Source organism: Notamacropus eugenii, chromosome X (genome assembly GCF_028372415.1).
Source record: "Notamacropus eugenii isolate mMacEug1 chromosome X, mMacEug1.pri_v2, whole genome shotgun sequence".
Lineage (NCBI taxonomy): Eukaryota > Metazoa > Chordata > Mammalia > Diprotodontia > Macropodidae > Notamacropus > Notamacropus eugenii.
The window spans coordinates 53,579,272-53,597,933 of record NC_092879.1 but is presented as its reverse complement, the minus strand read 5'-3'; the positions used below and the strand labels follow the sequence as shown (position 1 = coordinate 53,597,933).

Below are 18,662 nucleotides of genomic sequence, written 5' to 3'. Positions count from 1 at the left end.
TTTTCCTAGCCAGCTCTTTGCTTCCCATTCTTTTTTACAGTGTGTGAGGAAAACCTTCCTAATGCTTGGAGCTGTTTAAAAGTAGGAGGGAGCATCATGGGAAGTAGTGGGTATCTCATCACCAGAGATCTTCAAGAGGATTCTAGATGACTATTTTAGGGGCTGCTATAGGGGGTGGTGCTCTTAATCAGAGAGGGTAGGTTAGATCATTTCTCTAATTCCTTCTAACTATGAAATACCATTTTCTATTCTCAATCCCAGGGAAACAATGTATTATTTACTAAATAAACTCAGTGTAGGGTATACAGTAATGATCAATAATTGATTACTGAGTTGAACTGAAATGAATTTGTTGACTTGAAAAATATCTGTTCTCTGACTCAGTTGTTCATTGCATTGCCCCTATGTTTCCACAAGCAGCCCATTGGAAAAAAAATTTATAGAGCTTTCAGGATTTTTCTTTCCCTCCAGCCAATTTCCTCAGGGCACCTTTCACGTCCTTATTCCTTAGGGTATAAATGAGAGGGTTCAACATAGGGGTAACTGCTCCATAAAATATAAAAATTACTTTGTCCTGGTCCTGAGACTCTTTAGATTGAGGCTTCAAGTACATATAGATGGCTGTCCCATAAAATATGATCACGACTGTCAAGTGGGAACCACAGGTAGAGAAAGCTTTGAGCCTGGCCTCCATGGAGTGGATCCTGAGCACAGCTGCCACAATGCGGATGTAGGAGATGAGGATAAAGGTGAAAGGCAAGGGCAGTGTAAAAGTACTAATGACCAGACCCAGGATCAGGCTCATGGGGGTATCTGAGCAGACAAGCTTCAGTAAGGCTTGGATCTCACACATAACATGGTTGATGATGTTGTGCCCACAGTAATGAGCTGGAATAGCAATGACTGGCATTACAGATAAGAGGAAGGCACTGAACCAAGTGCCCATGGCTATCTGAGAGCAGACTTGGTTGCTCATGATGACATTGTAGCGTAGAGGGTTGGAGATGGCAATAAAGCGATCATAGGCCATGACAGCAAGGAGGAGACACTCAGTCATCCCCAGGAACAGGGAAGTGGTCATCTGGGCATAGCAGCTGGTGTAGGTGATGGTGGGGAAGTCTTTGAAACAGTAGGCCAACACGTAGGGCTCCCAGCTGGTGGAGTAGCAGATGTCAAGGAAGGACAGGTTGCTGAGGAAAAAGTACATGGGGGTGTGAAGATGGGTGTCTCTTTGAATCACAATGACAATGAGGCTGTTCCCTAAAAATGTGACCAGGTAGAGGCACAAGAGCCCAGTGAAGAAGGCAGCCTGTACACGGGGCTTCTGGGAAAAGCCCACCAGGATGAATTCTGTGACCTCAGAGTAGTTAGTTGTCTGTAGCCCGTCCATTGGGCCCCCTCAGCTGCAAGGGAAAGAGACAAAACAGAGCATCTTCTACAAGGGAGATGGGGGACAGGAAGAACTTTTCAGTGGCTTCTGGAATGAACATTCTCAGCTTTAAGTCAAAACTGTGCTGGGCTCTTTCCAGAGGGTCAGGCTCACGTTGCACATGTTGATGGAAGATGGAAAAAAGGTCTGGGGATTTGGAAAATTGTTTTCTTATGAGCAAATGTTGAAGGGTTTGCTGTTACTTTAGTCTGGAGAAAGGGATATGAGCCCTCCTTACTCAGTGCCAAAGCATTTAGTCTATTGTGTGACACAGTAGCCAGAATAACACATTTGAAGTCAGAAACTTAGGATTCTGACCCTGGCTTTACTATTTTCTCACTGTGCAACCTCAGGAAGTCCCTTCATGCTCAATGCCTCAGTTTCCTCCTCTGTAAAGTGAGGATATTGAACTAGATACTGTCTTTGAAATCTCTCAGCTTCAAATGCTTGTTACCCTATGAGTCACAGATTTGATCAATCAGATTTTTGGTTGTCACGCACAGGAAATATGGGGGTGATTAACTGAATCAGGCAGTTGTTTTGGCCTCGTCGTGATGCACAACAGCTTGACCTTTTTGAATAAATTGGCTGGTCAATTCCAAAGGTTACTTTCATTCAAACAACTGGTCATTATTTTTCTTCTGTGATACCAAGAAGCTGATTTGACTGAACTTTTTATTTCTAATTAGCTATTCAGGGGAAATGACTGGTCAGTTTAGACAATTCTGGAATTATAAATTGAATAGGAGCAAGGAAGGCAAGGAAGGAATCAAAGATTAGTTTGAAGTTACTACTCAGGGAGACTAGGAGAAGGATACTGTAATTGGCCAACATGGGACATATTGGAAGTTCAGCCACTCTGGGGGAGATGGATTCTGAATCTAATTTTGTTGGACTTGAGATCTAGGTGGGTAAGAAAAACAAAGACTTCCTTTAGAAGATGATCTCTTAAAAGCTTTGTGATAATCAAAAGATGTGAGTAACTGACTTAGAAAGGCTTTTTATACATGAGTCAAGTGTTGGGACAAAATAAAACTTATTGTAAAGTTAATAGGACACTAACTTAATCAAATCAATTTCAATCAACAAACATAATTGACATTAATGATCTAGATAAGCATGGGGGGGGTTTACATGGCAAAATGATTTAAGAGTTGATATAAATGATCATTTATGTTGCTTTTATACCCTCCATCTAAGCGTCTCTGGGGACATTGAATGATAAAATTATTAGGTAGAAGAGAGCTTAGAGATCTGCTAGTCCCACCCCTATGCTTTCAGAGAAGAATATTGAGACCAGAGAGAGGAAGGGATTTCGTGACTCTAAACACAGTTAATCAATGTCAAGGCTGGGACTTGAACTGGGTCTTCTGTGTCAGTGACCAGTACACATTCCTTATGCCCCCAGGATGACACTTTCTTCCTGGCAGTATGGGATTACAGCAAATGACGTATTGAGAGCTTTTACTTCTCCTGGACTAGAATACTCTTCCATGACCTCTAATCTTTACTCTTCACAAAAGGAGACCAATGGCCATGGCTAATCTCATTTGAGGATCATTGGATTTTGAGCTGGAAAGGAATTTGGAAAATAATAAACTTAGAGGCTAAGGGGCTTGTGCAAAGTCACATACCTAGTAATTAGTAGAACCAGGATTCCAATCTAACTCTTATGACTTCAGTGTCCTAAGTCTCCCAGTTTTCCTTTCTTTCCCTGAGGAACCTTTCCCTCTTCACACTAGGATCCATTGTCCTTCCCCACTTCCCATCTGATCTCTTCCACTATTTCCTTGCGCAATTGTCCGATTGCCAACCAACTAGAGGCCCTAGTGCTATATTTGGGAAACTTAAAGAAAGAGTTCAGCTGAAGAACTCATTGAAGAAAAGTATTGTGGGAAAGAGTGATATAGACAAACAAGTGAACATTACTCACCACCTGGGGGCAGGAAGATGGCAGCACCAAAGGGTGTTTCCCTCACAATAGGAAAATTTTGTCGTCAATGGCCCCTCCACCCCCAAATGAATGAGCTTGATTCCTTTACCTGCAATAGAACTGTCACAGAAACAGCTGTGGAAATGAAATCTTCCTATGAGGTGTAGGTATAATTTTAGAACATCTTAAGGATTTGGCTATTAGCTTATATAAACTGAATTGATATTATTTGAATAGTCTTGTTGTCCCATCAGGGCTATAATGGTTGCTTCTATGAGGAGACCATCATTCACTGTTGGTATCTGGAAGCCATCAGTGAAGAGGAATTGGGAAGCACAATTGTAGTATACATGCTAAATTAATTCATAGCATGCATTTTCCTCCTTGTATGCAGAAATTACAATGAATTAGAGAACATTAAAGTTGGAAAGAATTTTAGAATGCATTGCATCAAACTCTTTCATATTTTGGAGATGAGGAAACTGAGTCTTGGTGAAATGAAATGACTTGCCCAGTGTGACACAGCTTCTAAGGGGTGAGACTGAACTCAAACCCAGGTCTTCTTATTTATAGCCCATGCTCACAGTCCTGGTACCTTTGCTGTGGCAGTAGAAAATAGCCCCAATTAAGGATATTTGTTATACAAAGATCCCTGGGAAGTCTGAAGCAGGTCTGGGGCTTCCTCACTTCAGCCTTAGAGAAATGTTGCCACCTCTGGGACTTCAGGGACCTTGTCCCTGCTTTGCAATTAGGAGGTGCCTAATAGAAAGAGGGGGAGAGATGGAGGAGGAGGAGGGGACACCTGGTAGAGTGAGCTCATTAAAAGTCCCATGCACTTTCTCCTGAACTTTGTAATGAGAGCTTTCCACATAGGTTCCATTAGCATCGATTGTTGATAAGGACACATGTGATACTTTCTCTTGCCTGCAGGATACCTGGATAGAATGACTGGGGTATTTCTTTGATCTGCTGCCCCAACTCTTTTACATCACCAAGTTAGGCTTGGGTAGTCCAAGTTCCAGTAGGTTCAACAACACTTTCAGGCCATTAGATCAATATGTTGGGTACTACAGTCTTGAGATCCACTCTATTATAACAGGTGCTTTTGGCTGGGAAAGTTCCTAAACGACTTCAGAGTTTTTAAAATGAATTTTTTGGTATACATGCAACCTTCCTTTCTATTGTTAGCCTCTTTGGGGTATAGACCTAGTAGTGGGTTCAAAGGTCTTTTACTTTCTTAGCCTAATTCCAAATCACTCTCCAGAATCATTGGATCAATTCGCAAGATGTGTGTCCTTAAACATAACAAGGTCATGTATACAACTGGTGCTTCCAAGTATATTTTTGAGATTTTGTAGAAAGTAATGGTCGAATCTGACTTGTGTTGAAATTCTACCAAACCTTATCTTCAATATTTCCAAAGAGTTCTGATTTTATCAGTGTGGGCATTTTCTCCATCAACCGATTTCTATCTCTCTACATTTTAACATATAGTTTTACAAATTGCCATGGCCAAATATTTTTTTATCACTTGTTGGACAATCCCATGATGAGCCTCTTTTTGACTGGGCCTCGGAGATACATAGTCTAGTGCTGAGTCTAGACTTGAAGACCTTCTAGCTTGGTAGGATCTAGTTGCATTCTATATTCCTAGGCTTTGGGACCTAGAATTCCCTATACCAAACTAAGGTATCTGAGGAGGACTTTAATCAATATCCAAGCTCCTTGATGACATAACCTTTTTTGTTTTGTTGGTTTGCAAACTCCCCAGTACTAAACACGTTGACTTTCATATTTAATAATTGCTTGTTGAGGTGACTTAAATACAATCCCATATTGCAGAGTAGATCTGGGTTCTTGAAGGTTCTTGGAGGAACCCTCCCACCTTCCAATCAGAGGGAAGGGCTCTAGGGACCAAGAGTATAGAAGTTCGGAGGAGTATAGCCTGATGGGAAATGGGGAGACCAGGGTCCTTAAATGGAGAGTGTGTTACATCCTTATTTCCACTAACTTCTAGCTGAAATTTCTATTTTTATATTTGAATGTAGGTGCCAAATATTATTCTGAGATGGAGCCATAAGCTTCACCAGACTGCCCCCAGGATCTGACATGAAAAAAATTTGAGAACCCCTATAGTAGAGCGAGTTCATACTTAAAAAGGTTAGACTGGATGACCTCTTAATTCTAGTGCTTTTCCTCTGTTAATTATTTCCTATTTAGCCTGTGTGCATATACCAAAAAATTCATTGTATCATTTTTTGTAGAAGTACATGTATGTATATATATACACACATGTTACACATACATATACATATATACACACATATAAGTATATGTACAAAGTATATACATACATACAAAATTATATATATATACCTACACACACACACACACACACACATACACACACATATATATATTTACATTTTTATGTTGTCTCCCCCATTAGATTCTAAGCTCTTAGATGGCAGGGACTGTCTTTTGCCTCTTTCTAAGGTGCTTAATGCTAAAGCCACCAGTGCTTAGCATGGTACCTGGCACATAGTAGGTGATTAATAAATATTTGCTGATTGATTGCTCTCTTGAGTCTCTTTGAATTGAGTTTCCATAAGTCTAATGACTCTAATGAGTTTCCATGACTGTCAGAACTCTTACACCACCAAATAAAGGCCAGTAAATACAATCATGCATGGTCTGATCTCTGACTTCTGGCTATGAGGCAGAAGTATCAGTATTAGTGGGGATGGGGCTTCTTTCCAGTGCCAGATGTTGGGTAAGCCTGAAGTAAGGGTGGGATGGAAAGGTTGGAACTGAAAAGGAGTATGGGCATTGCTGTTTGACACACAGAATTTGTGGACTTGTGGTAACTACTGGCCATTTCTGCAATGGAGAGTCAGTTTGAGGCTATGTGGTGAAAAGGATATTGGAGAAAGCAGAGAAGGAGGGATTTGGGGGCTCTTCCTTCTGATCAATAGGTTCCTCAATCTCTCTGTCTGAATCTGTAGATCTCTGTCTCACCTTTCCCTCCAAATCATCCCCAATTTCTCATTGTCCCCTTACTTTCCCCTCCCTATTCATTCCTTCTCTCCAGTCCCTCCCTTTCTCATTCCTTTAATCTAAATTCTTCTTAAGCCTTTCATTTTCTTCAGCCTTTCCACCAGGGTGGGGGGGTGTATGTATGTGTTTGTGTGTGTGTGTGTGTGTGTGTGTGTGTGTATGTGGGTATGTTTATGTGTGTGCCATGCATTAATTAATCCCTAGAGAAATGTTAAGGTCTTCTCCTGTTTTCCTTGAGAAGTGGACATGACTAGAATTCGTAATCAGAATTTAGAGCCAGAAAGGTTCTTAGACACTTTGTTCATGCTCCTGCCCTGGAAGACATGGAGCAGGGGAAGGGGAAAAAGGGAGGAAACTCAATACCTAAAGGTTTCAACAGAGTTTGGGAGGGTCCAGCAAATGGATGGGGTGAAGGAGTATGAGAGGGGTAGAGGTATGCTGGTAAATGTTTAACAAGCAGCTCTCTAAAATCAAATGAATACAGGGCACACTTCCAAGTTTAATCTGCATTATTAACATTTGCTTTATTAGTTTATGAAGTCTAGAGAATCAAAACAATAAATGGAGCCTTGATTTGTAGTCTATGCCAACTTCCAAGGTTTAAATGCATAACTGAAATTTAACAATCAGCTCTTGTGAGATGGTTCCAGCTGGCTGTAGCACATCCTTGGGATGGGCATGGGGTTCAGGGAAATCTTTGGCTAGACTGTGGTCTCCCTCAGATGCTCCTCTGTCTGCTTGGGAGCCTGTCCCCTGATTTTCTGAGAGTTGACACTTTATCTTGCGATATTTTGATTTCTTTTCCCTTAGGCATAGAGTAAACTTGCAACATTTCAAGGATCCAGGATTTCCTCAGGGTGGGAGCACAGCAGGAACCCAGATTCTGAGTTGCCTTAGTGGCTCAGGTCACTGGTTTCAGGCCTGCCTGAGCTTCTGGAATTAAAGCAAAGTCCTTCTCTGGTGATGAGCTTGGCCAATCCTCACAGTGGAGAGTCCATTGCTGGGGTCACACTCAAGCCTTTCTGGCTTGGTTGGACCTGGAAGAGTCTCCGAGAGTCCAAGGCAGGAGGAGGCATTGGAGTAGGACTTGAATGAGGACCTAGAGATCTCCACCTTTTCCCTGATGAACTAAAGAGGAAGAAGTGGGGCACCAGGGAGGTGAGGGAAGCATTTCTTCACACCTCCATCAGAGAACTGGAGGCTTAGAGGTAACTTTTGGTGATGACAGTAGCAGGTATATCACAGAATGTGGAAGAGGCCTCAGAGACCACCAATTGACAGAGGATGTACCTGGAGGCCCAGAGATATGTAGTGACTAGTCCAATGTCACACAGGATTTTTATCCTAGGTTTACAGAGCCCATGTCTATGGCTGTTTTTCCTCTTGTGCTGCCTCTCGAAGGATAAGGTTTATGGAGCACAACAGGAAATTTAAAATTAAACAAAAGAGAATCAACAGTGCTTTATAGAGTTGGTGATGTGGAGGACAAAGAAAAGACAAGGTACTTACTGAGGTCTCCCGATCAGTTCAACCCACAGACATGGAATATATTTCTCCTCTTGGATCAATCTCGTGGACACCTCCCAGTCGGAAACTCTGGAGAAAGGCCAACATCCAGGGAGACCTCCAGCCTATGTGGGATGGAAACTTTCAGTTCCCTGACCTGTGAAATCCATACAACAAAGGACAGTGATTAGACGTGCCATGAGCCTGGAAATGCCTTGGAGTCCTGACTATGGTTCTATTGCATTCCCAGCTGTGAAATCCCTGGAAGTGGTCTGAGTATTCTTGCTTACGTTACCTTCAAAACTCCAGAAATGGAGAGGGGCCCAGGCCAGGAGCCAGGAGCCAGGGGTTCTGGGTTCCACTCTGTCCCAAACTCACTGTAGGACTTGGGGGGGGGAGTCAGGCATCAGTTTTCTGGGTCTGACACCCCTCGTGGGGCAAAATGTGCAAAGGCTTGGGGACGCAAAGAATGGGAAAAGCCCTGAACAGGTATGAGCTATGGCTATCTGCATACTTATCTCTGGCTGTGCTGTGCTGGGAAAGTCTCTCATCCTCTCTGGACTCTATTATGATAATCCCATCTACCTTGCAAAACTTGTGTGTGGGCCACCATCAAGGAGCAAAACAGAACCTTTAGGATCATAGATTTAGAGCTAGAAGGAACCTTAAAGATCATCTAGTTCAACTCTCCGATTTTATAGTTGAGGAAACTGAGACTAACAGAAGTTAAATGACTTTCCCAGGCTACACAGCTAGACGTTTCCAAGGCCTTGTAATGGTTCTATTATATTTTGATGATCTTAAAAGAAAAAAAAGAAAGGAGGAGAGGAATACACTATGGGTGAAGGGAAAGGAAGGATACAGAAAATTATCTCACATAATCAGGGTACAAAAGTAGAAGTCAATATAAAAAGAGGGAGAGAGGCTGACCCTTGAACCTCATTCTCATTTGAATTGGTAAAAGGAGAGAATACACACAGAGAGTTGGCTATAGAAATACATTTTACTCAACTGGGAAATAGGAGGGAAAGATGAGAAGTGAGAAGGGGGAATTCAAGGAAGGGTAGATTAAGGGAGAGATTAGTGCTAAGTAGAACAAACTTTAACTAAGGATGGAAACAAAAAAATATTTATATCAGCTCTATTTGAGTTGATAAAGAATTGGAATAATCTATAATCATATGAAAAAATGCTCTAAATCACTATTGATTAGAGAGATGCAAATCAAAACAACTCTGAGGTACCACATCACACCTATAAGATTGGCAAACATGACAGAACAAGAAAATGATAAATGCTGGAGAGGATGTGGGAAAGTTGGAACACTAATTCATTGTTGGTGGAGCTGCGAGCGCATCCAACCATTCTGGAGAGCAATTTGGAACTATGCCCAAAGGGCTACAAAAATGTGCATACCCTTTGACCCAGCAATATCGCTACTAGGACTATATCCCCAAGAGATCATTAAAATGGGAAAGGGTCCCACATGTACAAAAATATTTATAGCAGCACTCTATGTAGTTGCCAAAAACTGGAAGTCAAGGGGATGTCCATCAATTGGGGAATGGCTGAATAAATTATGGTATATGAATGTAATGCAGTACTATTGTGCCATAAGAAATGATGAACAAGAAGACTTCAGAGAGGCCTGGAAGGACTTATATGACATGATGCTGAGTAAAAGGAGCAGAACCAGGAGAACTTTATGCACAGCAACAACCACAGTGTTTGAGAGTTTTTTCTGGTAGACTTAGATTTGTGTAATAACACAAGAACTTCTTACCAAAAAAAAAAAAAATCCCAATGAAGGATCTCAAGGCAAAATGCCTGCCACACTCAGAGAGAGAAATATGGAAGTCACTCACATATTGTAGCAGATCATGTTTGTGTATGTGTATGTGTTTGTGTATCATGTTCTGATTTGTTATACGATTTCTTTCATGTATCCTAGTCTGACTACATAGCATGACTATAGTGAAAATATACTCAATAGGAAAGTATATGTAGAATCTATACAGAATTGTATGCAGTTGCGGGGAGGGAGGGGGGTAGTGGGGGGTAGGTGGGGGGGGATAAAATCGCAATTGTATGGCAGTGATTGTTAAACATTACAAAATAAAAAAAAAAAAGAATTGGAATACAAGGTGGGTAACTACCAATTGGAGAATGGCTGAAAAGTTGTAATCTATAAGTGTGATAGAATACTTTTGTACTATAAGAAATGATGAAAGGAATAGTTTCAGAGAAACCTGAGAAGACTTGTATGAACTGATGCAATATAAAGTGAACAGAAAAAGGAGAACAATTTATATAATGACAACAATGTTGTGGTTTGTCTTTTGTTTTTGAGGAGGCCTGATGACAACATATAACTTGTGTGTGAATTGGATTTAAATGAGGCAGAGTTGCACAAAGCCTCACTCTGTCTTCCAGAGTCACTGAAGTCCAGTGGCAGGACAAAAGTCAAGATGATGATTGATTGGTGATGGCCCCGGATGCAGGGATGACCTTGGTGTCTTTGATGTCTGACAAAATTCTAAGCACTCCACAGCATCTGCTTTAGCCGTCTCTGTGGCCATTGGAACTTGTTCTTATCTGACCATTCCACCAGGAGATGTCTTCACATGCTTGGGATAGACATCCCCCTAACTCATTGACAAGTTTGAGGCCTATTGGTTACCCTCAACCTGATTTAACCCTTCCTGCTGAAACAGTTTTACTAGGGTATGGCTGTTATACATGCTACAGCTTCTTGGAGCCACAGGTGGGAGTTGGGTGATAGGGGGACACCAAAGGTCAATGAGCCGCCTTGAAAAGGACTCAGCAAGCCCTCACACCAAAAGTTCTCATCCTCCTTGAATTTCCCATATACTCCAATGACAATGATATGGTAAAGATGAATAATTTTGAAAGAATCAGAAACCACCATTCTAGAGAACTAAACATACTAAATATATGAAACATACTACCCACCTCCTGGTACATAATGTGAAAGACTTTGAGTGTGGAATGAGATATGTACATGTGTATATGTGCATATATAGATGGCAAATATACCAATTTGTTTTGCTTGACTATGAGTGTTGGCAACAGGGTTTTTTTTCTTTTATTTTAAATTAGGGTTGGGGTAGGAGGGAGAGAAGGCAGATTTTTGCTGATAAAAAACAAATTTAATTTTGAGAAAATTAACAAGAAAAAATATTGCTTCTATGATGAGATGGTTGGAGGTCTGGTGGCTTCAAGACTGGGATAATCTATTGCTAGCATACACTTGCCTAAAAAAATCACTCAGTTCATAGGAGAAGATGGTCAGGAAGTCTAAAGCAGGTCTGGGGCTTCCTAATTTCAGTCTAGGAGAAATGTTGCCACTTCTGGGACTTCAAGGACTATGTCTCTGCTTTCCAATTAAGAGACACCTAATACAAAGATGGGGAGAAACTCCAATGGCTCCCTGTTATCTCCAGCATCAAATACAAAAGTCTTTGTTTGGCATTCAAAGCCCTTTATAACCTACTCAGCCCCTACCTTTCCACACCCCCCACCATATACTCTTTGATCCCCTGACCTTCGTCTCTTGGCTGTTCCTCACAGAAGACATTCCCATCTTCCAGCTCTGGGAATTGTCCGTGGCTGGTCCCCATGCCTGGAATGCTCTCCCTCCTCACCTCTGCCTCTTGCTTCCTTGGCTTCCTTCAAGTCCCAGCTAAAACCCCACCTTCTACAGGAAGCCTTTGCTTGCTTCCCTTCATTCTATCATCTTCCCTCTGTTGATCATCTCCAATTTATCCTGGATTTAGTCTGTTTGTATCCAGTAGTTTGTGTGTTATTTCCTCCATTAGTCCGCAAACTTCTTGAGAACTTGTGAACTGGCTTTCCTTTGTATCTCCAATGTTTAGCATAGTGCCTGACACATACATAGTAGGTGTACTTCAAAAACACTTAGTATCTGACTGGCTGAAGAAGGAAGAGGCACCCACTATTAAAGGTTACCTGTACTTTTCCCTGAACTTCATAATAAAAGCTTCAGATTCTGGTTCCATTAACATTGATTCTGGTCCATGAACATGAGATTCCTTCTCCTATCTTCTGGAGGCCTGGAGAGAATGTGATATTTCTTCGGTCCACTCCTCTAGGCCTCGTAGGCAGCCAAGTTAGACTTGGTTATTCCAAGAAGTTTTAGTGGGCTCATCAACTCTTTCAGACCAATGGAGGAGCATGTTGGGTACCACAGTCTTGTGGTCCATTTTATTCCAACATTAGTACTTTTGGCTGGGGTGAATGGTGAATGGGGAGAGAACGGAAGACAACACCTTGTATGACAATTCATAAGTGTGACTTACAAGGGATTTGAGATATTTCTAGGCTTTCCAACTTTTTTCTTTCACATTCAGATGAGCTTATCTGTGGTTGGAAGAGACATTTCCCAAGTGATTGTGAACCTGAAGAAGGACTTTGAACTCAGTACCAGGAAGCTAAAGATAAGTCTACATCAGAGCTATCCAACATGCAGCCACATGTGGTTACATTACTCCTGAATGTTGTCCAAACCAGATTAAAATGTAATTGGGGAATATTGAACAAAGTAAATTAGACAATAAAACATAGATAATATTATATTTCAAAACTAACGGGCAGATAGGTGGCAGAGTGAATAGAGCACCAGACCTGGAGCCAGGAGGACCTGAGTTAAAATCCAGCCTTAGACACTTACTAGCTGTGAGATCCTGGGCAAGTCACTTAATCCTCTTACCTCAAAAAAAAAAAAAACAAAAACAAAATAAAAACCTAAGTCAATATGCAGTCTGCAGAGATCCTTATGCATGGTTTACTGGCCTCTATTACTATGTGAATTTGACACCACTGGTTTACACAATCTGTCACAACTTCTTGTGACCTTTCTTGCCCGGGGCGACTCCCGGGCCTTCGCCTTCTACTTACCTATCCCCGGTCTTCAGACGTCTCCGGTCCCTCTCCCGGTTGGGGGAGGGCAATAAACAGGCAGAGCACCCGAAAGGAGTTGCAGTCAGCAAGCTTTGTTGCGTTTCCTTTCTTCCCGCTCTCGTGGTCATCCCCTTTTATTATCCCCTGTCTCCTCCCCCGTACCTCCCATGGGCGGGCGAGCTCCTCCCAAGTGCCTCCCCGTGGGTGGAGCCAGCCTGTTACCAGGGCCATCCCAGTACCCCACAAGGGGGCAGGTTCGGACCCTCAGGCATCTCACGGTCCTCACGGGGGACCCCGGTCCAGAGCTGTCCCCCAACACTTTCTGATTAGGTTGAGAGAGACAGGAAATTTTTAAAAGAAAGAAGTATAAATTCAACCAGACAGCTGGCTGTGTAAATCCTTTTGCCCACAGACAATTGGATTTTAGCCCTTCATTTGTGTGTCCTTTGGCAATCAATGATAATAATGCTGATTTATTTAGCACTTTATGGTTTGCAAAGCTTTATATGTGTTACTTCATTTGATCCTCACAACAGCTCTGTCAGGTAGGTTCTACTGTTATCCCCATTTTATAGATGAGTAAACTAAAGTTTATAGGGGTTAAGTGACTTGCTAATTTAACACAGCTAGTAAATGTCACTCCATACCCACCATTCTACTCACTATGTTGCCCCTCTAGGCCTTAGTTTTCTCCTGTGTCAAATGTGGGGGTTGGACTAGATGACTTCTGTGGTCCCTTCTATCTCTCAATCTATGACCTATGACTTGAGTCAAGTCACTTTTCTGGACCTCAGTTTCTTCCTCTGTCAAATGGAGAGGGTTGTACTCAGTGGTCTCCGATGGTCTTTCCAGCTCTAAATCTATCCTCCTGTGCTTCTAGGGTTTTCTTGATTTTTTCATTTTTTAAGTTTTGGCTTTATTCCATTTTCTACATAGTCTAAGTGTTACCTGATTTATTTGTGGGGTAGGACTTGAACACAAGACCTCCCAACCAGACAGTTAGGTGATTGGGAGAGAGAACTATTTAAACTGTTGTGGGAAGCGATTTGAATTGTGAATGATTCTTCCTTTCCAGACAGCAACTATCATGATCTTTAAACAAAATTATTATGAGCTAGAAAATCAAAAACAAAAAAAGAAAGCTGTATATAACATCATGAATCTCTTAATCAGCTTGTTTTAAATATATTTACATATGTACAAACATACACAGATAGGACACATATACATGTATATATGTACATGTGTATTTATATGTGCATATATGCATATATATTCATGATGCCTACTTTAATGTAGTAGTGCCAACACTGTTCTGCTTCTCTTTATTACCATCTGAACTTCCACTCCCTTCTGATCTTATTTGTGCATTTTAAAATGTTTTATTGATGGTCTTTCAAAGGGCATTACTATCTTTACTCTTCCTTTCCCCTCAAAATAAAAGCCCTCCCTTGAAACAAAAAAGTGTAGTCAAACAAAACAAATCCATATTCTATTAGTCATATCTGGCTATGTCTGTCTCATTCTCTGCTTGCAATCCATTACTTCCCCACCATGAGATGGGAGGCATGCGTGTTTCATCATTGGGCTTCCAGAGTTGTGACTGATGATTTCCTAAGTCTTCTCATGATCTTTTAAATGTATGATAGGATGCAAGTTCAGCTGAACTTCACTGAATAAGAGGATACTTTTTCCTGTTCACATTTAATCTCTAAGAAACAGCATTTATCAAGACAACAAGTCTAGTGTCTGCTCTCAAGGAGATTCAATTCTAACTGACATTCGCAAATTTTCTAATTCAGCACAAAGATGCAGTGCTTTACTCTTCAGTGATGTTATTTTGTTGGTGTTTGCTCTTTCCACCAACACAGATCTCAACCTTCTATAGCTTCCAACGTAATCTTTGACAGTTGATAAGGCTAAAAATAAATCATAATACTACAACCAATCTGGTGATTAGCCTCTCAGAGTTCAGCTAGTCTGGTGCTTCAGTGGCAGACCTATAGTTCATTGCCTGGCCCAGACTCAAAGCCTTTCTAGCAATGGTAGTGTCTGCCAGAGAAGTAACCTTTCAGAACCTCTAGGGCCACCCTGGGACCTTTCTGGACCATGAAGTAGGCATTTAGCATTACAAAGATGTAAGTCTATTAAAGATGTCTTCTATAAAACAGAATCAAAAGAACAAAATAGAAAGTAACTACAGTAATTTAAATAAAGACAGCAGTAAAAGACAACAAAAATAGGGTTGAATACAATGGCCAGTGGTTCAGTGGTTCCAGATGGCTGAGGTTAAAACATTCTTTTTTCTTTTCTGTTAAGAAATGGTAAACTATAAGAGTGGAACAGTACAGGAGCTGTCAAATACAATCTCTATATTAAATAGTTTTGCTTAACTGGCTTTTTTTTCAGGGGAAGGTCCTGTGGGAGGGTTGAGCTGTTTATTGGGATGTGATTGATGTGTCAAAACAAAATGTATCAATGAAAAAAATTCTTAAAACCCTTCTAAAAATTGAGGCTGTAAATCTTGACTATAATACTAAAAACAAAGGCATGCCAAATATTCCCGTAAATAGGACGCAAATAGGAAATAGTAAATAGATTACTGATTAACACCTGTCCAGACAGCTTCCCATGCAAATTTCCAAGAAGAGGTGAAGGAAAGAGTGAAAGAGTGTTGCTACCTGCTGTTTTTCTGCCCATCAGAGGAGAGAGAAAGAGAGGGGAGAGAGGGCCAGGCAGATAATATGTGTCCTCAAAGATTTACCACTGTGGTTGTTTATTTGTTATTCAGTCATTTCAGTTGTGTCTAACTCTCTGTGACCCCATTTGGAGTTTTCTTGGCAAAGATACTGGACTGTTTTCCATCACTTTCTCCAGCTCATTTTACAGATGAGGAAACAGAGGCAAACAGTGTTAACTGACTTGCCTAGGGTGACACAGTAAATAAGTGTCTGATGCTGATTTGAACTCAGATCTTCCTGACTCCAGGCCTGGGGTTCTATTTACGGCAGCGCCGCCTAACGGTCCCATATTTACCACCACTTTTAGTCAAATCAGGTCCAGTGCAAAATTGTCTTTCTCTTTGTCCCTATAGATTTAAACTGTCTTAGGAAGATTCTGAAGATCACTTGACAGGATAAGGTACCAGACACTGAGGTTGAACTAAACTGCCAAGCATTCACACTATGTTTCAGAGAGCGCAAGTCCAATGGGCTGGCCACGTTGTTCAAATGCAAAATGTATGCTTGCCAAAAGACTATTTTATGGAGAATTCGCATGGGGCAGGTGATCACATGGTGGTCAGAAGAAGCGATACAAGGACACTCTCAAGGTCTCCCTGAAGAACTTTGGATTTGATTGTGGGACAAGGAAGGCGCTGGCACAGGACTGCCCAGCATGGCGTGCCCACATCAGAAAAGGTGCTGTTCTCTGTGAACAAAGCAGAATTGAAACAGCACAAAGGAAACGTAGGATGTGCAAATTTGTAGTAACCACCCCAAATGTTCACACGGACTATCTGTGCCCAATCTGTGATAGAGCATTCAGAGCTCGTATTGGTCTGATCAGCCACAGATACATTGAAACTTCACTTTATCATGGTGATGTCATTTTGGTCTGAACCATAGACTGTTCCATAGACTTCTACTGAATTGGAGGCAAAAATGCACCTTCTGTAGTTTAAATTACATGGCAGATCAGAGAGCCATTGGACAGTGCTTTCCCTCCTTGACAGGACAAGTCAATTTTCTATCCAGAAGGGTCTAATCCTGTTAACTGATAAGCTGATCTTCAATCAATCCAGTCACATGACTAACAAGGACCCATTTCTGAGTCCTTTTATTTTGCAGCTCTTACAATGAAGCTAAGTTGCTTTTTTGACACTAAAACTTATCTGTTTTTAAATTAAATTTTATTTTACTTTTAGATCTGCGTCCTCCTCCCCCTTTCCAATACATACCAATTGAAAAAGCAAGAAGAAAAAACCCTTGTTATAAACATTTATAGTCAAGCAAAAGGCATGATCACATTGGCCATATCCAAAGAATTATGCTTCAATCTGTACTCTGAGTCCATGTATGAACTGATACAGAATGAGGTGAGTGGATCAAGAATAGTTTATACCATGACAACAACATTTTAAGGACAAGCAACTCTGAAAGACTTAACTCTGCTCAACACAATTGCTAGCCATGATTCCAGAAAACCAATGATTAGGCACTCTACCCATTTCCTGACAGATATGATTGGCAGCAGAATAAGACAGATTTTTTTTCAGACATGGCCACTAAGGGAATTCATTTTATTTGAATATGTGAATTTTAACAATGATTCTGTTTTTCTTAATCTTTTCAATGGGAGGGATGAGAGGAAGAAAGAACAAAAATTATATTTATTAATTGGTAAAAACAAAATGAAAATAAATTTTAAAGAGTTCAACACCCTAGAACCATGAGCCAAATATAATAAGAAATATGATAGGGATAACACTTGAATACAAGTACTTGAGGTAAATAAAAACTCAGTTGTGTAAGTACAAGATGTGGGAGACCTGGCCAGAAAACAGTTTAATTCTTTGCCACCACAAAAGAGAACTGCTGTAAATACTTTTTTACACATGTGGGCCTTTTTCTTCTTTCTTTGATCTCTTTTGGGTATAGAAATCTTAGTGGTACTGCTAGGTCAAAAAGTATGCACAGTTTAGTAGCTTTTCGGGCATAGTTCCAAATTGCTTTTCAGAATGGCTAGACCAATTCACAGCTCCATCAACGGTGCATTAATGTGCCTCTTTTCCCATAGCCCCTCCAGCATTTTTCATTTTCCTTTTTTGTCAAGTTGGCCAATCTGATGGGAACAAAATGGAATTTTAGAGTTGTTTTAATTTGCATTTCTCTATTAGTCATTTAGAACATTTTTAAAAATATAGTTATTGATCTGTTAGATTTCTTCCTCTGAAAACTGCCTATTCATATCGCTTCTGACATTTACCAATTGGCTCTTACTCTTATAAATTTGAATCTATTCCTTAAAATCTTAGAAATGATACCTTTATCAGGAAAAATTGCTGCACCCCCCCCCCCCCATTTACCTGCTTCTCTTCTAATGTTATCAGCATTGGAATTGTTTGTGGAAAACCTTTTTAATTATATGTAATCAAAATTGTCCACTTTACCTCTTTGATCCTTACTATGTCTTACTTGCTCACGAACTCTGTGCTTATCCACAGATCAGACAAGTAATTTCTTCTTGCTCCTCTACTATGTTTATGAAATCAACCTTTTTTATTTATTTATTAAACTTTTAACATTCATTTTCACAAAATTTTGGGTTCAAAATTTTCTTCCCATTTGTCCCCTCCCCCCACTCCAAAATACTGAGCATTCTAATTGCCCCTATCACCAATCTGCTCTCTCTTCTATCATCCCTCTCTGCCCTTGTCTCCATCTTCTCTTTTGTCCTGTAGGGCCAAATAACTTTCTATACCCCTTTACCTGTATTTCTTATTTCCTAGTGGCAAGAACAGTACTCGACAGTTGTTCCTAAAACTTTGAGTTCCAACTTCTCTTCCTCCCTCCCTCCCCACCCCTTCCCTTTGGAAGGCAAGCAATTCAACATAGGCCAAATGTGTGCAGTTTTGCAAAGGACTTCCATAATAGTCGTGTTGTATAAGACTAACTATATTTCCCTCCATCCTATCCTGTCCCCCATTACTTCTATTCTCTTTTGATCCTGTTCCTCCCCATGAATGTCGACCTCAAATTGCTCCCTCCTCCTCATGCCCTCCCTTCCATCATCCCC

The 18,662-nt window shown here is 40.8% G+C and overlaps 1 protein-coding gene across 1 annotated transcript; it reads right to left on the bottom strand.

The window, feature by feature from the left end:
* Positions 1–448: 448 nt before the first annotated feature.
* On the bottom strand, positions 449–1,390 carry LOC140515731 (olfactory receptor 13H1-like). Its single transcript, XM_072626598.1, has one exon. The coding sequence runs from the start codon at positions 1,388–1,390 to the stop codon at positions 449–451; it is 942 nt and encodes a 313-aa protein (XP_072482699.1).
* Positions 1,391–18,662: the final 17,272 nt, after the last annotated feature.

Bases quoted from the DNA above. Each gene is read 5' to 3' on its own strand.
- LOC140515731 (XM_072626598.1), bottom strand. From the start codon at position 1,390: ATGGACGGGCTACAGACAACTAACTACTCTGAGGTCACAGAATTCATC.